Below are 24,942 nucleotides of genomic sequence, written 5' to 3'. Positions count from 1 at the left end.
TGCCTGGGGAATTCTAAGCTTAGATTTTTTTTTTTAACTGTGTCTCATACCTGACAAAATAACGCCAACTTTCTGACAGATACTCAGTTCTAGAATGTGGTAAAAGGCATAGGGGGATGGAACAGCTAAGTGGTGTTTAAGATCTGTTGTCGATGTGCTGAGAAATAGTAGTATTATGTAAATTAAAAAAACACCAGAGTTTCTTTGGTGCCAGTTTAGAGTTCTGGATATTATTTCTGTTGCAGAAAGAATATAAATATTTAATTATGAGGAAAAATTCATTTTTTACTTATCCATCATGTTTTTTCTTTCTTTCTTTTCTTCTTCTTTTTAATTGAACACCTATTCTCTACAAACTCTACTACAGGAGAACAAAAAGGGAACAAGAGAGCCCCTACGTTAAAGAAGAATGTAGTCTAGCAGGCAAAAGAAATAATCAAATACATAATTAAGATAAAATTTAATGTACATTTCTAGGGGAGTGTACCACATTTTTTGGAACTCTGAACAGCTAGCCCAAATTTCAGCCTGGAAAGGCGGTTATGCTACTTAAGAACATTTTCCATTGCATATGATAGAATTCTAATTCTGACTTAGCCAAATCTGAATATATTTGCTCACATAGCTGAGCAACTGCTCTTGGGATAGACTACTCTTACTGAGTATAAGAAACTGTGGCAAGAGAGGAATAATGTGATTAGTAAACATGAGAGATGGTGAAGCTTCTCACCTTAGTCTCTTTTCCTGCTCTGCTGAGAAGCAATTTTGGAGCCCATAAAGCAAGGAATGGAAAGACCAAGAATCAAGAGTCCTTTCAACAACTTGAGGGCCAAAAGGCTGTGTTGTTTGTATACTGGCTTGGTTGGTTGAGTCAAGGAATTTATTATAGTTGGAAGTCACTTAAGATAGCAGTTCTCAAATGTGCTGCAGGTTAGAATCCTTTCCATAACAACAATAATAATAACAACAATAAAGTTAACAAATTAAATCAAAATTTCTGAAGATGGGGCCCTGGCATGGATATTTTTAAATGTTCTTTGGATGTGGAAAGGAAAAGAAACCTTGTGGTTGTTCTAATCCCGGATGGTGGTGAGACTGCTTGCTTACAGAGGAAAAGGTACAGGCACAATTGTGTAAAGAACAGTGAGCAAAGGAAGTGGCATTCTTGTGAATAAGATGCTCCTCATTGTTTCTGCTCTAAGGTGGTGACTTCAGCGTGAAGGTTGGAGCAACTCTCAATGATGAGAGGCTAAGAGCTTGGAGAGGTGTCATTTTACGAGACATCTTTAAGAAATAACACTTATTATGATCTTACCTTTAGTTTTATCCCCAGTATAATGGAGTCAGGGGAAAGTAGCTATCACATTTGCATGTTTGTTTGCTCACACCATGAAAGTACATTGTTCAAAGGTAAAGTATCTTACTCATCTTTGGATTCCCATCACCTAGCTGACACAATACTGGGCACATCCTGGACACTCAGTAAATGACAACTGGATGAGTGAATCTAGTTATGTCATAGTACTATCTCAGGTTTTCTATCCTGTAGTTATATAGATTTATTAGAAAACCTGTGGTATTTTCTATTTGTGAAAATAGAAGACCTACCAAAAAATGTACTTCTACACTTCTTTTTTCAGTGGTGGCAACTCAGAACCAAGTTATACTTCAAGACTGACCAGAAAATCTCTGGGAATGGAAACAATAACATTCATATCCATGCTTATTCATTTAAAAAACAAAAACAAAAATGAATCAAAAAACCTCCAGTTCAACAAATTTTTCAAATTGGCCCTGTGATTTTACCTTAGAAAAGAATGAACAGGAATTATACCCTTCCATTTAGTTTATATATTCTGTTAAAAACATTCAGGAAACATAATAACCACTAAACTACTAGCCTATTAGGACTAGTCAAGTTTAAAATGCCACAAATTGTTGGACATTTGACATGCTTTGTTTTCTGTTGCTTAGTATTCATCTTTAAAATTCATTTTGATAGCAGCTCTAATACCAAATACATTTTTTCCTGCTGAGTATTCCACATTCTCTCTAGTAGTAAAGGTTCTAGATTTCGGCAAGGGCAATTCTTTTGAGGACACATAAGGCAATAGCTTATAGGGCAGTTTACTTGTCCAAAGAGTTCTTGGCTCTGTAGTGTTGACAATAACAGAAATGTATTTGGACATCCCAAACCCAGTCAGATATGACTAGGAAGACAATGAAAGGAACAGATGGATATCTTTGTAAAGCAAAAATTTCAGAGCCAAGCTGGGGTCATGCCCATTTTGTTCAGGAGATGTGAGAAAGGAAGCAGAAAAGGGTCAGGAGAAGGACTTAGGGATCTCTGTGTGAAAGACTCCTGTGAAGTCTTAAAGGTTCTGAAAACTAAAATGAGTATTATTTTGGGTTTATTATGCAGAGAATACTGAAATTTGGAACTATTTCCTAATTGGATAATAAGACAAACAAAGTAACCAACTTTAGAAGTCTATGTCAGCACATAAAATGCAAGTTCTTCATTATTAGGATATGTTTTCCTTGAAAAGAAGACAAGAATAATTGAACTAGCGAGATAAACCCTATGTCCTAAGACTTCTTTTGGGAACTTTTTTTTTTTTTTTTTTTTTTTTTTTTTAGAGAGGGAGAGAAGGGAGAGGGGCAGAGAGAGAAGGAGAGAGAGAACCTTAAGACCGGTCCACGCCCAGTGCAGAGCCCTATGAGAAACTCAACCTCACAAACGTGAAATCATGACCCAAGCCAAAATCAAGAGTTGGATGCTTAACCAACTGAATCACCCAGGAGCCTCTCTTTGGGGACATTTTCATGAGAATTCTATCATGGATCATTTAACCTTCGTCCTTTGTTTTCTGATTGTTCATAATCAATGATACTTTCATATCAATGCAATTAAACTAGTATGCCAATATAATTAGAAGTAGTAAAAGAGTTTCATGTGGACTAATTTTTTAAATTGTGGTTAAATATACATAATGTAAAAGTTACCATTTTAACCATTTTTAAGTGTGCAATTCAGTGGCATTAAGTACATTTACACTGTCGTACAACTGTCACTACCGTCCACCTCCAGAACTTTTTCATCATCCCAAATTGAAATTCTGTATCCATCAAACAAGTAATCACTATTCTACTGTCTCTAGGAGTTTTACTATTCTAGGCATCTCATAAGTAGAATCATACAATATTTGCCTCTAACTTATTTGTTTAGTGTGATATCTATTTTCCTTCTGTTGCCTGTGTTCAGCCATGTTGTAGCATGTTTCAGAATTTCGTCCCTTTTTATGGCTGAATAATATTCTACCATCGGTACATGCCGTATTTTGTTCATCCATTTATCTGTCAATGGGCATTTGGACTATTTCTACCTTTTGGCTACTGTGACTATTGCTGCTATGAACATTGGTGTACACATACCTGTTTGAGTGTCTGCTTTCAATTCTTTAGGGTATATACCTAGAAGTGGCATTGCTGGATTATATGGTAACTCTATGTTTAATTTTTTGAGGAAGCATCATACTGTCTTCCATAATGACTATACCATTTTGCATTCCCACCAGCAGTGCATAAGAGTCCCAATTTCTTTGCATCTTTACTAACCCTTTTTTCCCCTTTCCTTTCCTTTCCCTTACTTTCTTTCCCTCCCTCCCCCCTCCTTTCATTCTGTCTTTGTGGTTTTCTTTCTGTTTTTCTTATTTTTTTCTTTTGATAATAGCCATCCTAATGGGTATGAAATGGTATCTTTTTGTGGCTTTGATTTTCATTTCTTTAATGAATAGTGATGCTGAGTATCTTTTCATGTGCTTATTGGGCTTTTGTATCTTCTCTGGAGAAATGTCTATTAAACCCATTTTTTAATTGTTTTTTTTTTTTGTTCTTGATTACTGAGTAGCAGCATTTCTTTATGTGTTATGAATATAAATCCCTTATCAGGTATATTATTTGCAAACATTTTCTTTCATTCCATGCATTGCTTTTTCACTCTCTCAATAGTGTCCTTTGTTGCACAAAAGTTTTTACTTTTGATAAAGCCCAGTCAATCTATTTTTCTTCTGTTGCCTGTGCTTTTGGTATTATATCCAAGAAATCCTCATCAAATCCAATGTAAGACTGTCTTTTAAATGTGTTTCTATAGTCCAGAACAAAGCTGATTACCATTCTCTTTCCACTCTTTTTAGTTATACTTTTCACATCCTCTTAATCCACAAAGGATACACAGAACTATCATCCAGGTTACCAAATAATGCCTTCATTTATAAGCCATGCTTTTAATACAGTAATTAAACCTGTACTGGTCTATGATTATTCTTTTTTGGTGACTCTTCTGAGATTCAATTTTAAAAGTATAGAAAGTGAAGAATCACCCAACTCTTCTGTCTTTACAGTAAAATCAGTAATAATAGCCAAGTATTGATCTAAGCACTTTACATACATTAACTCATTTGCTCTTCAGTCGATCCATTTATTTCTTACAACTATTGTTATCATCATCATTGCTATCCTCCTCATCTTTATTTTAGAATTGAAGAAAACTGAGGCACAGAGAGGTTAAGTAACTTAGTAGAGATCACACAGTAAATGGTAGAGCCCATATCTGAAGCAAGTAGTATATGCTCTTACTGTTATTCCGTGCTCTCTTCTCTCAATAATGAAATTAGCAGTCAAAGAGGCACCAACATGAGATTTTTTTATTATGTTACTAACCTCAGCATAAACCTTTTATGGAGCTCTGGTCTCTATAGGAAAAAATAAGACCTATGTTCTTAGGTTGACATTCAAGATTCTTCAAATTCTGGCTCCAATTTTTATTACCCACTTCTTCCCAACATCATCTGCTCTGCTTAAGCTGACAAGCTTTAACGATAGAACTTGTCTCTGATGATATTGCTCATATCATTTCCTACGGCTAAGTTTATTTTCATATCTCCAACTTTATCAATTGATATCTTGTCCATCTTAGAAATCTGGTTCACATTTTAGGAGTCCAGTTCTGCCATTATAATATTTTTCTTCTAAATCCAAATACAGGTGTCCTTTACCTCTGTTTTACTTACTGCATATGTAATCCACTCATTTGCACATGCATTCTTTCAGCCATTCACTAAACGTTGGAGTTAATGTAGAGCATGAAATCAGCTATAATATCTGGCTTGCTAAAATGTAACACAGAGGCCGCTGGGGGTAATGGAAGGTTTCAGAGAAGGGCTTTGGCCTTTGGAATGCGGAGGCCTGCAGGGCCACTCTGCTGTGGGAATGCCGCAGGCAGTTGCCCTCCCCAAAGCTTTCCTAGCCCAAACAGCCACCCTGTGATCTAAGAGATGTAGGCATTGTCCCTTAGGCTATGTTTAGCCAAAATCCTAGAACGCGCAGATAAGCATATCGTATCTTTCCCGTAAACAGATCCTCCTAGTTTCAGTAAGACCCTTCTCATACATCACGTGCTTGAGAAACAATGATAAGGATTGTGATTATACTGAAGAGCCAATAAAAGCGGGAGCAAAGAAGAGCAAAGGTCTTCGTCTCTGAGCGTTGACCCCCTTGCTTTCTCCTCTCTTCCACAGCAAAGTTTGGAGTAATCTTTCATCCATTGGTACAGGGATTGCTGGCTATTCCGGGCAGCTAAATAGTGCTTTTCAAATACCAGCTTAGTTCAAGGTCATTTATGTATATGACGCATTGCTTAGAAGGTCGGCACGGTGTGGTCTCCACTTTTATATTTCCCATGGTGACTCACATAGGAAGAATTTAATGAAATTAATGAATATTATGGATTGATTCATTGATAAGCTGAATTACATACCCAAAGTAAGGCTGACAATTTGATTTTTATGAGAGATTATTACGTGAGGATAAACCCTCTTTCTTCAGAAGCTTCTATCACGATCAGTGAGAAACTAAAGACTAGAAAAGGGGGGCGCCTGGGTAGCACAGTCGTTAAGCGTCTGCCTTCGGCTCAGGGCGTGATCCCGGTGTTCCGGGGTCGAGTCCCACATCGGGCTTCTCCACTGGGAGCCTGCTTCTTCCTCTCCCACTCCCCTGCTGTGTTCCCTCTCTCACTGGCTGTCTCTCTATCACATAAATAAATAAAATCTTTAAAAAAAAAAAAAGACTAGAAAAGGAAGCTCATAAATGAAATGAGTACTCTATACTGCTAATAAGTATCAATCTAATCAGAAGAGAAAAAGATACAAGATAAAAAAATCTTGATTTTGGAATAAATGATGGTCATTGTGGGCATTATAGACTGGATACAAAACTTTTTTTTAAATAAAAATATTTGATTAACTGATGTGGTTAGAGTTTTCTTTAGAATAATGTAGTAGGGTTAAGTGTAAAGAATGGATGAAAAGCAACACAAACAGTGAGATATATTAAAAACTGAAGTAACTTGGTATTGAGAAGGTTTTTGGAAAACTATAATACAATAACTGATTCCTAAAACAGGTTAGTGATCAAACTTTATAAATCTTTAAATCTTCCCAAGTATTCCACTTATTCATCCCTAAAGAATGAAGATAACGTTTACTTTTTAAGGTGAAAGAATGATATTTATCCTGTGAAAGGGAAAATACCATCAACAAAGTCTCATTTTATGTCTCTAATTTTGGCTCCCTAGAAAATGTGACTTTAATTTGACAACTTCCAGGTAGAGCTAGCTGCATGGTGAGTGAAAAGATCACAGGACTTTCAGTCATGGGAGCTGAGTTCCAATAAGAGATCATCAGGCACTCAGATATTTGATTAGAGGACCAGGCAACCTGGAAGGTGTGGTGAAGGCCAGGTTGGTGGTGGAACAGTGCGTGCAGTGAAACTAGAAGAATAGGTCGAAGGGGTGCCTGGGTGGTTCAGTCTGCTAGGCATCTGCCTTCACTTGGGTCATAATCCCAGGGTCCTGGGATGGAGCCCTCATGGGGCTTCCTGCTCAGCGGGGAGCTTGCTTCTCCCTCTCCCTCTGCCACTCTACCTGCTTGTGCTCATGCTCTCAAATAAATAAATAAATAAAAATCTTATTTAAAAACAAAAGAATAGGTCGAAGGCTGACTATACTTACGTGAAGATGAAATGCTCTGTTAATTAGCGTCTCTGGGAAATGGTGAAACTAGCCCAGACTTTGAAGCTGTAACATAAAATGATCAGATACCTGTTTTCAAGAAAGAAGTGGGGCTGTGTCAGACTGAGCCAACAGGACGACGCCTGAGTAACCCTGTTGGCTGCAGAGGTCGCCATGTGGGTCCTGCAGGCTAAGTGCCACCAGGCGGCACCAAGCCAAGGGCTTGGAGTTCTAGACCTACAGAGGCACTGGGCCAGAGTCCGGTCGGCCCACACACCCAGTGAGGAGGATGTCCCTTCTTCCACACCTCGCCACAACCACCACAACACCTCTGGAATGGAAGGATTCAAATGTCGGGAAAAGACTCTCATCATGGAGATGACAAAAGGAAAACATAGCTGAAAATCAGGTATGAGCAGCCAATGAACAGGTCGGGCAGACCCTGAGAACACCAGCTCCTGGAGGTTCCAATTGTTGCCTTGACCATCCAGATCTGCAATTATTAAGAACATATGTGGCAGCATCAAAAGGTCAGAGTCCATAAACACTCTCTCATGATGAGCAACGACTAGTGGAAGATGCTCAAGAAATGTTCAGAGGAACAACTAAGAGGGCTTTGAGAGACTGGGCACCCGGAGATAGGCACCTCCTTTTCCCACCATGCCTCTGAAGAGCTCCTGCAGCTGAAAGCCCTGTCTGCTTCTGCATGTAGATAAGACCTGAGGACTCCCTTGGGCAGGGCAGGGGAGTACTTTCCAAGCGTCATGATCTGCAGCACTGGATAGATAGATAGATAGATAGATAGATAGATAGATAGATAGATAAAGTAAAATCAGAGAGAGACAGAGATGGAGAGGGGATGGAACTGGAAGGGAGGTAGAACCATGGTGGAAATGCAGAGAATAAATTTGAGACGTGGGACAGAAGTTAGGTTGCTGTAGTATATCAAGCACCATTATCAGGAGGTAATAGTGATGCCTGAATGGGAAGAGTGAATGAAGGGGGAGAAACAGAGAAGAGACATTTTGTTTTGTCTTCTAGTTAAATTATTGAACTAAATTGAACAATTATCACTGATATGCATATTTAAAGCTTATTTTCTTTTTTCCCCATTTTTTAGTTTAACCTCATATTTTCTAAACATTTTTCTTTTCTTTTTTTTTAAATTCCATTATAGTTGACACACAATGTTACATTAGTTCTAGGGGTGTAACATAGTCATTCCACAAGTCTATACATTATGCTGTGCTCACTGCAACTGTAGCTAGAGAGAACAGACAATTTATATTCAGCTCTAAATATTATTCTTAAAATTGAAATTGTCAAAGAAAACTTGGTGTATGGTGTAGAATAAAGTTCCTCTAGGTTCTAATCCCAGCATTTCCAGGTACAAACTAGCCCTGAGACCTTGGCCCATCATCTCCTTTGGATCCTGGCTTCTAAGTATTTGAAATAAGGGGCCTGACATATAAGATCTCTAATTGCTAGCTGAAACCCATTAGAAAAATTTTTCAAATTTGAAGTTCTATTTTTCTAAGTCTTAGGTTATCTTCTTGTAGCAGTCTTTACACCTGGAAAGTGAAAAGTAAATGCTTCAGTTCTCCAATGGTATCTATCAATTACATGACAAAATGAGACATCATGAGATGCTACAGAAACTATTTTGTAAAAGACTTAACACTCTTTTTGTCCACGTTCTTTTTCTTTGTAGGCATAGCATGATTCTCATTATATACGTCCGGGCTGGTATAAGTAGGTGACACTGTGGTGACATCACACAAAACAATGGGAGAGGAGCATACCTATAAACAGGCCAAGTATTGACAGGGATGGAGCTGCCGCACAGAAGCTGTGAGGGGATGAATGAAAGATAGATAAATGATCGTCCAAGTACTTATTGAGGCAAACATTTGGTACATAATTTATACAATTGTAATGAATGTCATTCTTCTCTATGGAACAACACGCCAGATCTTTAGCACATCGCTGCTTGGTGCCCAGTGGGCAGCGAGTGCCCGATTGCCAATGCCACTTTTTAGTGCGTGTTCATCTGCAGGATATTAAACAGATTGCCGTCCTTTTGATGTTTGTGAATATGAGTAGTAAATACCATATGATATGACTCGATGGATCTGTTTCAGGAAAAAGAAAAAGACAAAGAGGAGGACAAAGGATGGAAAGATGAGGAGGAGGAGAAAAATTTGTATCTCTCCCTGAAATGAAGGCATCACCTGAGTAAGTCTGAAAGGATATCATTGTTATGGAGGTGAGTAGCAAGATTTGTATCTAGAAAAGAATGGTACAACTTCTAGTGCATCCCTAAATTTCTGTTATGCTTCATGACTAAGGAAATGCCTCCCCAAAGAGTCTATAAACATTATTTTTTCAGGCATAGAAAATCACTGGAGAATAGAGAATGGTTTTATTGTAGTTTGGAATCTCCAGGATGTGCCTAGTTTAAGTGGCCATAAAAATTGTCTGCATGTGTGAGTGTGTGAGTTTGCACCAAATTATTTGTTGGCCAAGACATAACTCTTACTTTCATAAAAAATTCACAAATTATCCCCTTTGCTTGTTAAAGTAAAATATGTCTTGTTAAAAGTCAGAGTTGTTTGAGGTAGACAAAGTCCAAAGAAAAGCTCTATCAGTTGAGTGAAGCTAAAGGAACATTAGAATATAAAAACTCAGATTTTAATCTTGCTCCCAACATGTTTATGCTTTACAGTTTTCACTTCTTTGTATTACATGGTGTTGGACTTGATGGTCTCTCAAGCCTTTTCCAACTCCAGGCTCTTCTGACATTGTCAAAGTCGTCTTGGGAGTTTTCTTTGAAAACATTCTTTTTCAAAAATATTAAATTCTATGCAAGTAATCATATTCCCCAGATGAATCTTCTCTTAAGATTTAAAACTGTATCTTTTTTTGAATCAGGAAGGAGATTCTGTTGTTTTTTCTTCAATATTCTGGACTGTGAAACTGAGCTGATAGTAGATATCCATGACCTATTGAAATAGAGTTAGGGAGATGTGATAAGTTTATTCAGTGAAATACACTTGAGGCCAGACAAAAATTATAACCAGAGAGAGAGAACCTATTCACAGCATCCTGCTCCAAAATGTCTTTCCATCCTCTGTTGTGGTCACTTAGCTAAATCCTCATGAAGGTGGCAACAGGAAGGTGCAGGTAAGTAGGACACCTGCCTCAGTTCAGAGAAAAACCTAGACCAATCAGTTAATCCTTATTTGTGATCACTAGAACATTTTAGTCCTGGTTTTTGCCTACCTCATTTTTGAAGCTACTAGTCTAGACATATATATACTAAGTGTCTCTGTACTATTTTTGGCTTTGTAAATGTTTTCCAAACTTGGATTTCCTATGACACTTGAAAAACATATTTTAAAAACTGAATATAAAAAGATTTGTGGATAATTTACAATAAAATGAATTTCATAGTTTAATAAAAGATTAACACACTCTGTACTTTTTTCCCACCAAAGGTCTAGATCTTCTTTTTTTTTTTCCTTTTTGTAAAATAAATCAGTTTGTTGAGGGCTGAAATGATAATGAACTGTAATGTATGCTAAACACATAGAGGACAAGGATCACATGCAATTTCTCCGAGGCTCAAATAAATTGGGCTGTAAAGGTTGTTGATGGAAACTCTGGGGGAATATTTAAACATTAAGTTTATTAAGTTTATTCATTTTGTTTTGATTGAAACAATCAGAATAGACTAGAGGGCTGTCATTTTAGTGGGAGGTTAAAGTAGGTGACTGACTGAGATTATTGTATTTACTCCAGACTTTGCTGGAAGATTACGCGAGGGGATCTTATTAGTTCATATGATTAAAAAAAGGGCATGGAAACAAATTTTCCATATCTAACAGTCATAGAGTTGGTGCATAATGTTCCGCCTAAATGGGGATTGTTTAATGTAGCATTTATACTTAGGCATTGAGAACCAGGGCTTACCAGTGAGGGAAACAATAGCTTTCCTGTAAGATTATGGATATTAATATCAAAGTGATAATATAAGCACCAGAAATTAGGCACAAACAGATAATAATTTAGAATTCTCTCTGGGGTGAGGAGGGAAAGTGGCTTATCCTTCTAAGTCTGATGTGTATGGTTGCCGCTCCTGGAGCTAAACTAGGAATGATTTAGCTGTTTAGCGCTTCTTCTATACGGATACTACATAGGGTGTCTTTAATTAGATTTAATAGTACAGCTTGTTTCTCTGTGGATACCTTTAATGTTCCTTGCCTTTCAGGGCCTTCTTTTGTTTCTTTTCTTTCTCTTTCTCCATGCACCACTGACCTGCATGACTTACTTTGATTCACAAACTGTAATCTTAGGAAAATAGTATTAGAATTAAATTATTTTTATTCTCCTGGTTAGTGTTTGAGCTCATGCTCTCTCACTCACACATATGCCTGACATTAAATGATGACTTGCTGTTTCATAACATGCAAGCAAGGAAGAGCTGATCATCATAATTTAACTATGTGGTTCTGCTTAGTGGCAATATAGAGAAATTATTAATTAGCTAATTTTATAATAGAATATACAGAAGCTCCTTTATAGCCTTAGGGCAAAGTACTGTAATTTACCAATATCATAGAAGTTAAATTATGAAAATGAAACTTATAAAGGCAAAGATATAAAAAAAAAGGAAAGCTGATAATGACAGGATTATAATATTGATGAGGTGAGAATGAGATAATGAATTTGAGAACTTTTAGCCTTATTTTCTCATGATATTTTTGTTTGTGGCTCTTTATAAGGTCATTTGCAATGGGTCCCAGACTGAGAATTATGGCCAGATAAATGAAATGGGAAATTAATTTGTTTTAAATGACACTAGACATTATTATGTACTTCTCCAGCCTAATCACACAAATGACTTTTAATACAGATCACAGACCTTCTAGAGATAGAAACTGGCACACCCCATGCTAACAGACTGTAGAATCAGTAAGGCTACATCAGTACGCATAATAGAGAAGAGCAAAGATTAACTTACTTGAACAAACTTTGGTTATATTCCTTCAGACTTTAAAGATAAGTTTTTTCTCTTTTTTAAATGTTTTATTGAGTTATAATTGACATGTAAAGAATGCACATAAAGTGTTCAATTTGATTAATTTTGACATATATATTCACCCTTGAAACCATCACCGTAATTAATATAATGAACATATCCATCTCCCCACTGCACAAATTTTCTTTGTGCCCCTTTGTAATCATGCTTCATATACCTTCCTGCCAATTCCTCATCCCCCCATTTCCCAGGCAGCCACTGACCTGCTGTCATTATATGATAGTTTGCATTTTCTAGAATTGTATATAAATGGAATCAAACACTATGTATATACTTTTTTTGTCTGGCTTATTTCACTCAGTTTAATTATTTTGAAATTCATCTATATAATAGTGTGTATGAAGAGTTGCTGGGTAATATTCCATTGTGTGGACATACCATGGCTTATTTATCCATTCACCTATAGGTGGACACTTGAGTTCTGTCTAGTTTTTGGCTGTAACAAGAAAAGGGATATGAACAAATCTTTGTATGAACGCATGTTTTCATGTTTCCTGGGTAAATACCTAGGATGATATGATAGATGTATATTTAATTTAAAAAAACCGTTAAACTATTTTCTAAAATATTTGTACCATTTTACATCTCTAGCAGACTCATATGAGAAATTCAGGTTCTGTATTTTTACCAACACTTGCTGTGTTTATCTTTTCAATTTTAAGCATTCTAATCAGTGGGTAGTTGTGTCTCGTGTGATTTTTCTTTCTTTGTTAATATGGTGAAGTACATTGAGTTTTCTAGTTGCACTGATTCATTATTTTGGCTTTACAATTCCCTAACTTTGTTGTACTGTCTTATTTTATATATATATATATATATATATATATATATATACATATATATATATTATATGAATGAATAATTTTGCTAAATTTGCTAAAATTTTGCCTAGAATTTTTCCATCTGTATTTATAAAGGGTGTTGATCTGCAGTTGTTTTTTTCTTGTCATGTCTTTGTGTCTGATGTTGGAATCAGAGTAATGTAATCCTGTCCTCACGAATTGAGTTTAGTTCTTTTTCAGTTTTCTGGATGAGTTTGTGGAGAATAGGTATTATTTCTCCATTGTTGAAGCCGTTTGGGCATGGAGTGTTCTTTGGGATGGAGGGAGGTAAACTAGAAATTCAATTTATTTAATAGATATAAGGCCATTCAAGTTATCTATTTTTTCTTGAGTTTTGATAGTTTGTGTTTTCCAAAAAATTATTTAAGTTGTCAAGTTTATTGGCAGAAAGTTTTCATAATATACCTCTATTATCATTTTAATATCTTTGGTCTATGGTGATATCACTCTCATTCCTGATATTGATAATTTTTGTCATCTTTTTTTTTCTAATCAGTTTGGCTAAAAGTTGATATTCTAAAAGAACCAACTTTTGCTTATATTCAGTTTTGCTATTTTCTATATCATTGATTATTACTCTAATCCTTTTTTTCTACTTACTTTGTATTTAATTTATATTCTATTTCCAGTTTCTTAAGATAGAAGCTGAGATCATTAATTTTAAACCTTTTCTCTCTTGTAATATAGGCTTTTAGACCTATAAATGTCTCCCTAAATATTCCTTTAGTATAAATTTGATATGTTGTGTTTTTATTTTCATTGTGTTCCAAATATTTTCTGTTTTCCCTCCTTATCTTTTTAAACTCAGGAATTATTTGGAAGTTTGTTATTTAGTTTCCCAAATATTTGGAGGTTTTCTAAAAATCTTTTTTTAATTTAAATTCAATTAATTAACATATAATGTATTACTGGTTTCAGAGTGAGAGTTCAGTGATTCATCAGTTGTATATAACACCCGGTGCTCATTACATCACATGCCCTCCTTAATGTCCATCACCCAGTTACCCCATCCCCTCACCCACCTCCCCTCCAGCAACCCTCAGTTTGTTTCCTATGGTTAAGAGTCTGTTATGGTTTGTCTTCCTGTCTTATTATGTCTTGTTTTATTTTTCCCTCCCTTCCTCTATGCTTCTCTGTTTTATTTCTTAAGTTCCATGTATGAGTGAAGTCGTATGATAATTGTCTTTCTCTGACTTATTTCACTTAGCTTAATACCCTCTAGTTCCATTCACGTTGTTGCAAATGGCAAGATTTCATTTTTTCTTTGATGGCTGAGTAATATGCTGTCTGAACACATTGGAATTATAAATTAGAAATATTTTTAAACTGATTTATAATTCCAATGTGTTCAGACAGCATCTTCGTATAAAATTCTTTTAAATTCATTAAGACTTGGTTAATGGCCTAAGTAAGGACTATATAGGTAAATGTTTCATATGAACTTGGAAAGAGTATGTATTCTATTGTTGGGATTACGTTCTATGAATGTTAATCCAGTTGTTTGATAGAATTGTTCAAATCTTCTATGTCTTATTAAATGCCTACTTGTAGAATTCTAGCAAATGTTGAGGAAGAGATGTTGGAATCTCCCACTTTAACTGTAGAAAATTTCTATTCTATCAGATTTTGCTTTATGTATTTTGAAGCTCTGTTATTAGGATATATATTTAGGATTGTTAGGTCTCCTTGACGAATTGACCCCTTTATCATTGCAAATGACCTTATCACTGGTAACATTACTTGCTCTAAAATTTACTTTCTGATATTATTGTAGTCACTTTTTCTTTTGATTGTTATCAGCATGGTATTTTTTTTTATCCTGTTCCTTTTTAACTATTTTTTTCTTTATATCTAAAATGTGTTTCTTGGAGGCAGTGTATAATTGAGTCTTTCTTTTTTATTTAATATGATAATCTTTCTTTATATATTATATTATTAATATGCTTATTGGTATGGTTAGGTTTAAATGTATTTTCCTGCTATTGTTTTCTATTTTCTTATTTATTTTTCCTTCTTCATCTCTTTTCTGCCTTCTTTTGGATCAACTGTATATTTTTATAGTTCTAGCTTATATGCTTAATTTGCTTATTAATTATACCTTTTTGTTGCATTATTGTAGGATATAGGATATGCATCTTTAATTATCAGTATAACTTCAAATGATGTTATACCACTTCCCATATAGTATGTGACCCTTACAATATTACACTGCCATTTTTCCACTTCCAATTTTGTTGCTATTTTTGTTTTCTTTTACATATGTTTAAAATCCATATAATAATATTATTTTTGTTTGAACAGTCGATTCTTTTTTTTTCTGTTTGAAAATAACATTTACCGTCGTATTCCACAGTTTTTCCCCCCAGCATATATTCAGCTAAGACAATTAAATAAAATGGTAAGGTGTAAAAAATATAAGATACTTCTTTGTGTGTCATCATAAAACATACACTTAAATTTTAAATACTGTCTCTTTAATAAAAAGTTTTTCCTGGTAAATAATATGCATAGTCACTGCCTAAAATTATATACAAATGTTTATCCTAAAATATTTATGTATGTAATGGTACACTTAAGACTACCTTTCTTATACATTTAATTTATAACTGGGTTACTCCATATGAAGTATATAAGAATATATGTTACACATGCCAAGTAAAATAAATAAAATGGAAAGATTTTTTAAAAAGGAAAAGTCCTCAACTTACAAGATCTACACAGAAAATCAGTGTAATTAGTGAGATCATGTAAAATGTCTGAAGACTTTTAATTTGGCAAATATTTTCCAGGACGGTATCTAAGCTATGAGAATACTAAATGCCTATTGTAAGCACCCATGTTTCCATTAAACATTCAGCAAGATATTGTGGTCTCCCTAATATATACAAAGGAGGATTTTGGGGGTTTCTAAAATCAATAATAACAACAAGTCCCTCAGTTTTAGCAAGTTAGTTAGACCTTTTAATCAAGTGTGTGTAGCACAGAGAACCAAATCTTGTTCCATAAGTGTTAGAAAATATTTAATTAAAGATTTCACAGACAGAATCTGAATATCTTATATTTTAGAGGGCACAGAGCAGGATTTTATGAAAATAGAGGGGGTTAGCTCCCAGAGTGGCTGGCCCAACCTGTTAAAATACACACCACATTTTCTAGTGTTTTTTTACTGTAATTTATTTATTTCAGGCCACAGGTCTACTTTTGGGGTTCCCACAAGTCATGTAGCAAGTGGTTTATAAATAAAATCAGAGTGTATGATAGCATCATCATATTAAGAGACAAACTTGCTGGATTCTTTCATTATGTAAGAAGCTCACATGTTGGGAATCCATCTTGGTATTATTATGGTATACCTGAGATGTATCTTGCTCCAATTAACATTATCATGCTACTCACTATAAAAAAACCCAAGGGCAGACTAGAGAAGATAGTAGGATCACTACTTTCAGACTGAGTTGTAACCCAACCCATTGACTTCATCACAGCTTTCTTCCATGTAGCATAACGAATTTCACTTTCTGTCGCGTTGATCTGTGGCTCAAACCGTTCCATGATGATGCCTGACAAATCCTCAGGTTTAAGACTCCAAACGCCCACTCCTTCTGCAGCTCCTGCAACCATGGCAGCTCCCAGTGCAGTTGTTTCAGACATAGAGGCCTTTATTACTGGAATATGCAGAATGTCTGCTTGTAGTTGCATAAGAATTTTGTTGTTGGTCATTCCTCCATCTACTTGCAAATGACTGAGGGGAATTCCACAGTCACGGTTCATGGCTTCCAAAATCTCTCGGGTTTGGAAGCAAACAGATTCTAATGCAGCAAAAGCAATATGATTTTTACTGGTAAACTGAGTGAGACCACAGATTATTCCTCTTGCACTGGGCTCCCAATAAGGTGCATATAACCCTGAAAAGGCTGGGACAAAATAGCAGCCGTAAGAAGTACCAACATCTTTAGCAAGTGTTTCAATTTCTTCTGAGGTCTGTATAATTCCAAGATTGTCTCTTAACCAGCGAATAACAGCACCAGCTATACCAACAGAACCTTCCAATGCATAACATGCTGGCTTGTCTCTGCCTAGTTTATAAGCCACTGTGGTCAGAAGGCCATGTTCAGAAAATACACACTTATGACCTGTATTACATAGTAAGAAACCGCCTGTCCCATACGTGTTTTTGGCTTGTCCCTCTTGGAAGCACATTTGTCCTACCAATGCAGCAGACTGGTCCCCCAAGCACCCAGATATTGGCACACCTTCCAAGGCCCCTGCTTTCATTACGCCATAGATCTCAGAAGAACTCGATACCTTTGGAAGAATGTCCATTGGAATCTCAAAAAAGTCACAAAGCTCTTTATCCCATTCCAAAGAATGGATGTTGAAAAGCATTGTCCTGCTTGCATTTGTTACATCTGTACAATGGACACCTCCATTAACTCCTCCTGTCAAACTCCAGATAAGCCATGAATCAATGGTACCAAAAAGAGCTCTTCCCTCTTCAACAGCCTTTTGAACTTGACTCACATTGTCAAGAATCCAACGAAGTTTCACTGCACTGAAGTAAGTGCTAAGTGGAAGGCCTGTCTTGGACTTGACAAAGTTATTATTTCCTGGAATTTTTTTACTAAGATTTTCAACGGTAGGCTGGGTTCTGAGATCAAGCCACACCACAGCATTGTAGAGCGGCTCTCCAGTTAACTTGTCCCAGATTACAGTGGTTTCCCTCTGATTGCTGACACCAATAGCTTTTATGTTGGATATATCAATGTTCAGTTCAACAAGTTTCTGACACGTTCTCTCTATACACTCATAGACAGACTGAAGAATTTCCTTAGGGTCTTGTTCCACCCATCCTTCTTTTGGGAACTCTTGTGTTAATTCCACTTGATGGTGACTAAGTAGATCCGCTGTTTTTGAACTGAAAACCAGAAAGCGAGTGGAATTAGTCCCTTGGACCACTGCCCCCACCAACGGCCCCACAACTGCTTTCTTCTGGGCTGCCATGAAACCAGTCGGCTGCTCTGCTGCTCTGGTGCCGTTTCCAAGCAATGAAGGTGTTGCGGGGGGAGGGGCACGCAACACATCAGCAACGTCAAAAACGTCAAGAGCGCCTGGTGCGTAGGGAGCATATGCAGTGGCTGCCTGGGCTCAACCGGAAGCCCGGAGCCGGAAGCCCGGCAGGCAACCTTTGCCCTTTAACTGGCGTTGTGTCTGCTCACCCCACACTTGTAGCAGAGGGCCCGCCCAAGCCACTCTATTTTTTAAGAAGATTTAAGTTACAAAAAGATCATGTATTTACCTATATAATTAGTTACTAGTGCTGTTCATTTGATTCTGTGGGTTCTTATACATGTTATCATTTTCTCTCTGCCTGTAAGACTTCCCTCAACATTTCTTGTAATGTGGATCTGCTGGGAAAAAATTCTTCCCACTTGAGACTGTCTGAAAAGTATTTCATCTTAATATTTAAAGATATTTTCTTTGATATAGAGTTCAGATTACCCCCCCCCCTTTTTTTTTTAATTTCAGGACCTTGAAACTGTTGCTCCACCACCTTCTGTCTTGCGTTGCTTCAGGTGTGAACTTTGTTATCATCCTTATTTTTAACATGTCTATTTATCTTTCACTGCCTTTGGTTTTTCTTTTTATCAGTAGTTTTGATCAGTTTCATAATGTTATTTGGTGTAGTTTTCTTCTTATTTCTTCTGGGTTACTTTGATCTGTGGGTTTATAGATCTTACCAAATTTGGAAAACCTTGGGCCATTATTTCTACAAATATGTTTTATTTTCTCTCTTCTCTGCTTTAGGGACTCCAGTTACACATTTTAGAGTTGTCCCACAGTTCATTATCATTATCTTTTCTGATTCATGTTAGATAGTTTCTGCTGCTATAACTTCAGTTTACTATCTTCTTCAACATCTAATCTGCTGTTAATTAATCCATTGTGTTTTTCACCTCATACATTGTAGTTTTCATCCCTAGAAGTTCAATCAGAGTTTTTAAAATATTCACTTAAGGATTTGAATACATGGAATGGTTAAGATAACTTTTAATTACATTTTCTGCAAAATCTAACATCAGTGTTGATTCTTGTTCAATTGTGACCAGTTTATCTTCTCATTATGACTTATATTTCCCTGCTCCTTTACATGCCTGATAATTTTTTATTAGGTGCCAAACATTATGAGTTTTACCTGGTTGAATTGCTGGATATTTTTGTGTTTTATAAACCTTGAGCTTTGTTTTGGGATGCAGTTAAGTTAGTTGGAAAGTTTGATTCTTTGGGGTCTTGCCTTTAAGATTTACAAGGACAGTGCTCCAGTCTGGGGCTAATTATTCTCCTTTACTGTGATGAGATTCTTCAGTATAGTCTACTCAAAGCCCATGAAAAATGAGGTTTTAATGGCTGGTGGGAATAGTTTCTGTTCCCAATCCTGGGTAAACACTGTTTATCTTTACTGGACACTGTTATCTTTAATCTTTTCATGTGCGTCTTTCCCCAGAGTCAACTAGGTTCCTCACACACACGCACTGATCAATACCCAACTGAATGCTCAGGGGGCACCTTCTGAAGATTTCCAGAATTATCTTCTTGTATAACTCTTTTCTTTCCAGTACCATGTTGTGTTCATTGTAGATGCCTTCATCTCTCTGGATGCTCAGCTCCATCTCCTTACCACAGGGCTTTTACTCACCCAGAGGTTCTACCTGGGTTTGACTTTCCACTGCTGTGGCCTCAGAACTCTCAAGCAAATAAGCTGAGGAAGTCGTAGTACTCATGCCACTTGTTTCTTTACCCCTTAGGGGTCACTACCCTTCATTACTTGATATCCACCATTTTGTGAACTGTTGTTAAATATTTTTGAATTATGTAAACTATTTCATATATTTTTTTCTTTTTAAAAATTGTTTCAGGTGATAAATGTAGATAAATTTACTCTGTTACTCTGTCTTTGCCAGAATAGAAGCCCACTGGAATGAAGCTTAAATTTTCAGATTGATTGGAAAGTTGGTGAATAAATATTCATTTACTCACTAAATTTATTAATTTTCACTCAATAAATGGCAATTTTCTGTATTAGGTCATAGACTCCACTTTTTAACATATCTCAGAGATAAAGCACATTTGTCCCTGATGAAACCAACAGAACAAGATAGAAAATAACATAAAAATCAACAATAATATTGTTATTTTACTATTTTAATTGGATCATATTTTCCATTTAAGTAAACCCTTCAAGAAATTTTCTGAAGTCAGAAAAGCAAAATTAGTTACCATACTCAATTTGAATAGTAGCAGATTGAAATCATCAGAAGATGGTACGGATTTTCCTGATCATATCTTTTTTCTGATTTTTAAATTCTACCAGAGATTTTCTAAGCAGAAATTTAAAGACAACACTTACCAGTATGCCAGTTTACCATACTATACTTGAATTCACTAGAAACAGATTGTTTTTAATTTTTTTAATGTTTCTTTTTCTTCCCAAGTATTTGGCAGTAGTAAACATTGTATGTATACATTAATCTACACAATAAAAAAAATTTGACCCAAGGTTTTTTCTCTACATTTCCTGTCCTCTGCCACACTAATAGATACAGACAGACGTTCCTGATCCCATTAGTTTTTAAGGCTAAGAATACTTTAAGCATTTGTTTGTTTGTTGGTGCAAAAAGCTGTTTTTATTAAAGCATGGGGACAGGACCTGTGGGCAGAAGGAGCTGCTTACTTTAAGCATTTTGTCTAATACAAGTAACTTATTTACAAAGGCATCAGTTTCAGTTTATTAAAAAACTGATTTACATATTAGTTTCACTTTACTGGCTACTAAATTGTAACCACTAAATAATCAGATAATAAGTGTCTCAATTTAGAACAGAAAGACTGGATTGATTTAACTTTCTTAGAGCAGTTGCAAACTATTGATGGATTTAACCAAAGCTGACTAACAGTGCTTTGTTTTTTTAACTATGAAGCTTAAACGAACTCCACTATTTTTTCATTTCAAAAAAAAAATTTTAAACATAAAATCTTATTTTTTTTTAAAGATTTTATTTATTCATTTGACAGAGAGTCAGCCAGCAAGAGAGGGAACACAAGCAGGGGAAGTGGGAGAGGAAGAAGCAGGCTCCCAGTGGAGCAGGGAGCCCGATACGGGGCTCGATCCCAGGACCCAGGGATCATGACCTGAGCTGAAGGCAGATGCTTAATGACTGAGCCACCCAAGCGCCCCTTAAACACAAAATCTTTTGATTGTTAGTCTATAATACTTCCACAAGTTCTAAAACAAACACCTTTGAAAGAATCATTGGCACCATCTTATTTGTGAAGACATTTGGCTTTACAAGGTAATTGTTATTTCATTTTATTATATTCCATACAAATGCAGATGCTTTAATGGTGGACATACTACTCAGAATAGTACTGCCCAAATCAGATATTTCTTTAAAAAGTTTTTAAACATAGGATTGTTAAAATTAGAGTTTTTAAACTAATTGACTTTCTATTATTATTTATTTACATTTCAGGCTATTCTTTAAGCAATTACTTCCTAATATAAAATCTTTTAAATGATGATCATAGTGTCAAGTTTAAAATTTATTTGTTCATTCAGTCATTTGACGAATGTTTTGAGAGGTTGCTATATGTGGGCTCAATTTTAGGCAATAATAGAGCAGTGCATAAAATGTTCTTCCTGCCCTTATTACAACCTCTAAGTTAAGAACGGTCTGAACTAAATTTATTCATCTATATTGACATATCTTCCTTTGCACATCATGTTTAGAGAGCCATTCATTTAATTATTATTTTTCCCCTGTCAAGCCTACTAAATTATAAGTTCAATGAGGGCAAATATTTTGTTTATTTTATTCAGTTTTGTATCTTCAGTACTTAGAATGGTGCCTGACCCGAAGCAGAAACAGGAAATATTTGTTGAATGAGATAATGAATACCACTATATGTGGTCCTCATTTTATTGTCATAAAGTCAAGATAATTTTAATTTTGATTGCTGGATGGGCTATTGGTTATTCACTTTACAATGTAATATAATAAAGAGATTGACTAATAGATAAAGGGATGGATAAATGAGAAAATATATGATGAAGTTAGTACAGTAAAATATTAATTGTAGAATCTGTGTGGTAGATTTGATGGTATTGGTGGTAAAATTCTGTATGCTTGCAAATTTTTATAACAAAATATTAGGGAAATGTTATGCAAATAAAAAGCTGGTCAAGCAGCAAAATGCAGTCAATAGAGATCATTTCATACAGGTTCTTTTGTTTGTTTGTTTGGAAGGACAGGTAAAAGGAATAAGAGTCACTGCCAAGTGCATGTTAATTTGAGATTCTGTAGTGGGAAAATCTAGCTAAAGTAGTTCATCTCAAGAGAACCATTCACTGTGAACCATTTTTATTAAGATATTTGCAGTTTTATTGTAGGAATTTTCTTCTGTCCTTTATAAACTTTGTAAATCCTAGGCAGCCAGCCGCATATTTAACTCTTCAGCTTTTAACAAGAAATATCAGGCATTCAAGAATACTGCTACTCTTTTCAACCTATAAAGAATGGGAATCAGTTTTGAAAGTTTCAATTTCACCAAATTTGGACTTATCTTGGTCTTGAATTTGAGAGTTTGTGCCCTGATGGAAAGGGTATTGAATTATATAGTTTGTAGCTAGGAAATTTAACTTTTTTTTAGATTGTGTCATAACCAATGCATCATCACAGTTGGTAATCTTCAAAACACTGACGCATTTTTCTACATGCTGTTCCCAAATGTGCTGGACCAGCTGTTGAGAGCCATGCCATCCAATCGCCTGGAAGACCTCTTCTTGGACCACAAATCACCTAACGTAGTATCCCTCTTTGTTCTAATAAAGAATGGAAAAATTAAAGCAAGCTACTGTGGTTTATTACTCATGTTTTCTCTGTTAAGCATGGGCGGTGGGAATCACTGCATCCACATTAGGAGGCCTTGGCATTCTAGGTAAGCACTCATAACAGACAAGCGAATGAGTTTAATATTCACGGCTTTGAAAGTGATTTTATGAATGTTTGATTCTTGAAATTTTTGATTGTGTGTGTGTGTGTGTGTGTGTGTGTGTGTGTGTATTCTTTGTCATTTTCCCAGTGAAAATTGCCCTGACACTGTTCTCAATGTTAATGTATTCCTGCTTACATTTGACTTTGGAATATGTTACGGCTAATTATCATTACACAGGATGAAAGATCAGAGCCCTGAGTGAGGTGCTTGGGTTTAGGAACAAAGGGAGGCCAATTCAGCATCTTGGCTCTAGGCCCAACAATTGTAATCAGACATCTTGAAACTGGTGGGGTCTTTGCATCCATTTTTTTTTCTTTTTCTCCCTCACTTTTTGAAAGGGGGTAGGGGAATGGGGTTAAGGGTTTGAAAGGGCTGAAGTTTCCCCTTGAACATGATGTCAATATGTTGGCATGTCTCCTTTTATTAAGATGCCATCCAACTGATAACAAGTCCTGCTGTGTTTTACCAACATAAAAAATTAGACTGGAGACCAAGGAGCGGCAGGTGGCTTTTGGCACCAAGAAATAATCACACTTGATGTGGAAAGTAAAGTAAAAGGAGCCATCTGTTCACTGCAGGAGGACGTGAAAAATCACATTAACATATTGTCACTAACATCATGAAATACACAGTTAATAATAAATTTAGTTATCATGGCAAGTCGTGTTGGCTACTTACTCTGAAAATGCAGAATGTGAAAGGTGCACTTTCTTGCCCACCCCCATCTTTTTTTTTTTTGGAAAAAAAATACAGACGTTAAATCTTTCCTTGATGTGTGTGTGTGTGTGTGTGTGTGTGTGTGTGTGTGTGTGTGTGTGTGTGTGGTGGGGTTGGGGGAGGAAAGTGTTTCATTTTAAAGCCTGGCTTGGTTCATTGTTGCTGACTAAGTGAGCAAAACAGCCTCTCAGGCAGATGGAATGAATGACTTTTTTGATTCCATCCGCTATCATCTACCATGTTACTCTATGGCTTCTTACCTGAATAGAGGGAAAGAGATGGAGGAGAGGAAAAGATTGTTTCAGTGATGTCCCTTGTACAAGACGCAGAGCATGCAAACCCTTCCACAGAAGGCATGGGGATGGCAGAGCACAGCCACAGAAAAGATTCGGAGGCTGTGGCCTTTTCTTGAATGTCTAATGGGCATCTGAATCTGCCTTTAGTTAGTGAAGTGTTCCTGCCACACATTTTCCTAGTGGATTTTGTGTGAGATGCCTGCGCATACTCTTCACGAAAACAAATGTGTTAAAGCAATGTGATAGGAACTTTCTCTTGCCCTTTTTGTGTGTGTACATGCATGTATTGTTTATATATGTTAAAAAAGAAGCTACAGAGACTGGAGGTCAAACTGAACTTGGAAACATGGGAGTTATTGTTGCTCAGTCATTATTAGAGCCATGTTTGCACACCTTTTACTGTAACTGTGTGCTAGCTAGCTTTTTACGGTCATGTTTACTACCGCTATGAATTTGTGACTCGAACACATTATTGGTATTATTAATATCAAGATCTCAGTCTCACCATTTACAAAATTGTAGTTGTATATAATAGAATCCATATTTATTTATTTTGTTTGTTTCAAGTTTTTATTTAAATTCTAGGTAGCTAACATATAGTGTAATATTAGTTTCAGGAGTAGAATTTAGTGATTCATCACTTAGCATATAACACTCAGTTATATATAACACTTATATAGATAACCCCCATTCCCCATCCCCCTTTTAGCCTATCCCTCTCCTTCCCCTCCAGCAACCCTCAGTTTGTTCTCTATAGCTAAGGGCCTGTTTTATGGTTTGCCTCTCTCTCTCTTTTTTTTTCCCTTTCCCATATATTCATGTTTTGTTTCTTAAATTCTACATATGAGTGGAATCTTATGGTACTGT

At 36.0% G+C, this 24,942-nt stretch overlaps 1 protein-coding gene and 1 long non-coding RNA gene across 4 annotated transcripts in view; one reads left to right on the top strand and one right to left on the bottom strand.

Annotated features, from left to right (window-relative positions):
* LOC123787480 (uncharacterized) overlaps nt 1-23,846 on the top strand; it is a 402,838-nt gene extending 378,992 nt beyond the window's left edge. The window contains exons 5-6 of one of the 3 annotated variants that reach the window (XR_015725435.1): nt 9,211-9,335; nt 22,809-23,846. This is a non-coding gene — a long non-coding RNA (uncharacterized LOC123787480). Of the gene's footprint in view, nt 1-9,210; nt 12,959-22,808 lie in introns of those variants that run through there. The other 2 variants (XR_015725434.1, XR_006778242.2) reach the window with 2 other exon arrangements.
* On the bottom strand, nt 16,355-18,019 carry GK2 (glycerol kinase 2). Its single transcript, XM_045790291.2, has one exon. The coding sequence runs from the start codon at nt 18,011-18,013 to the stop codon at nt 16,355-16,357; it is 1,659 nt and encodes a 552-aa protein (XP_045646247.1). The 5' UTR covers nt 18,014-18,019.
* Nucleotides 23,847-24,942: the final 1,096 nt, after the last annotated feature.

This window comes from Ursus americanus, chromosome 8 (genome assembly GCF_024610735.1).
Source record: "Ursus americanus isolate L20-20 chromosome 8, mUrsAme1.1.p, whole genome shotgun sequence".
NCBI classification, from domain to species: Eukaryota; Metazoa; Chordata; class Mammalia; order Carnivora; family Ursidae; genus Ursus; species Ursus americanus.
Note: the sequence above shows the minus strand (reverse complement) of the source record. Positions and strands in the feature narration are given on the sequence as shown.

Coding starts and splice junctions, on each gene's coding strand:
- GK2 (XM_045790291.2), bottom strand. CDS start 18,013: ATGGCAGCCCAGAAGAAAGCAGTTGTGGGGCCGTTGGTGGGGGCAGTG.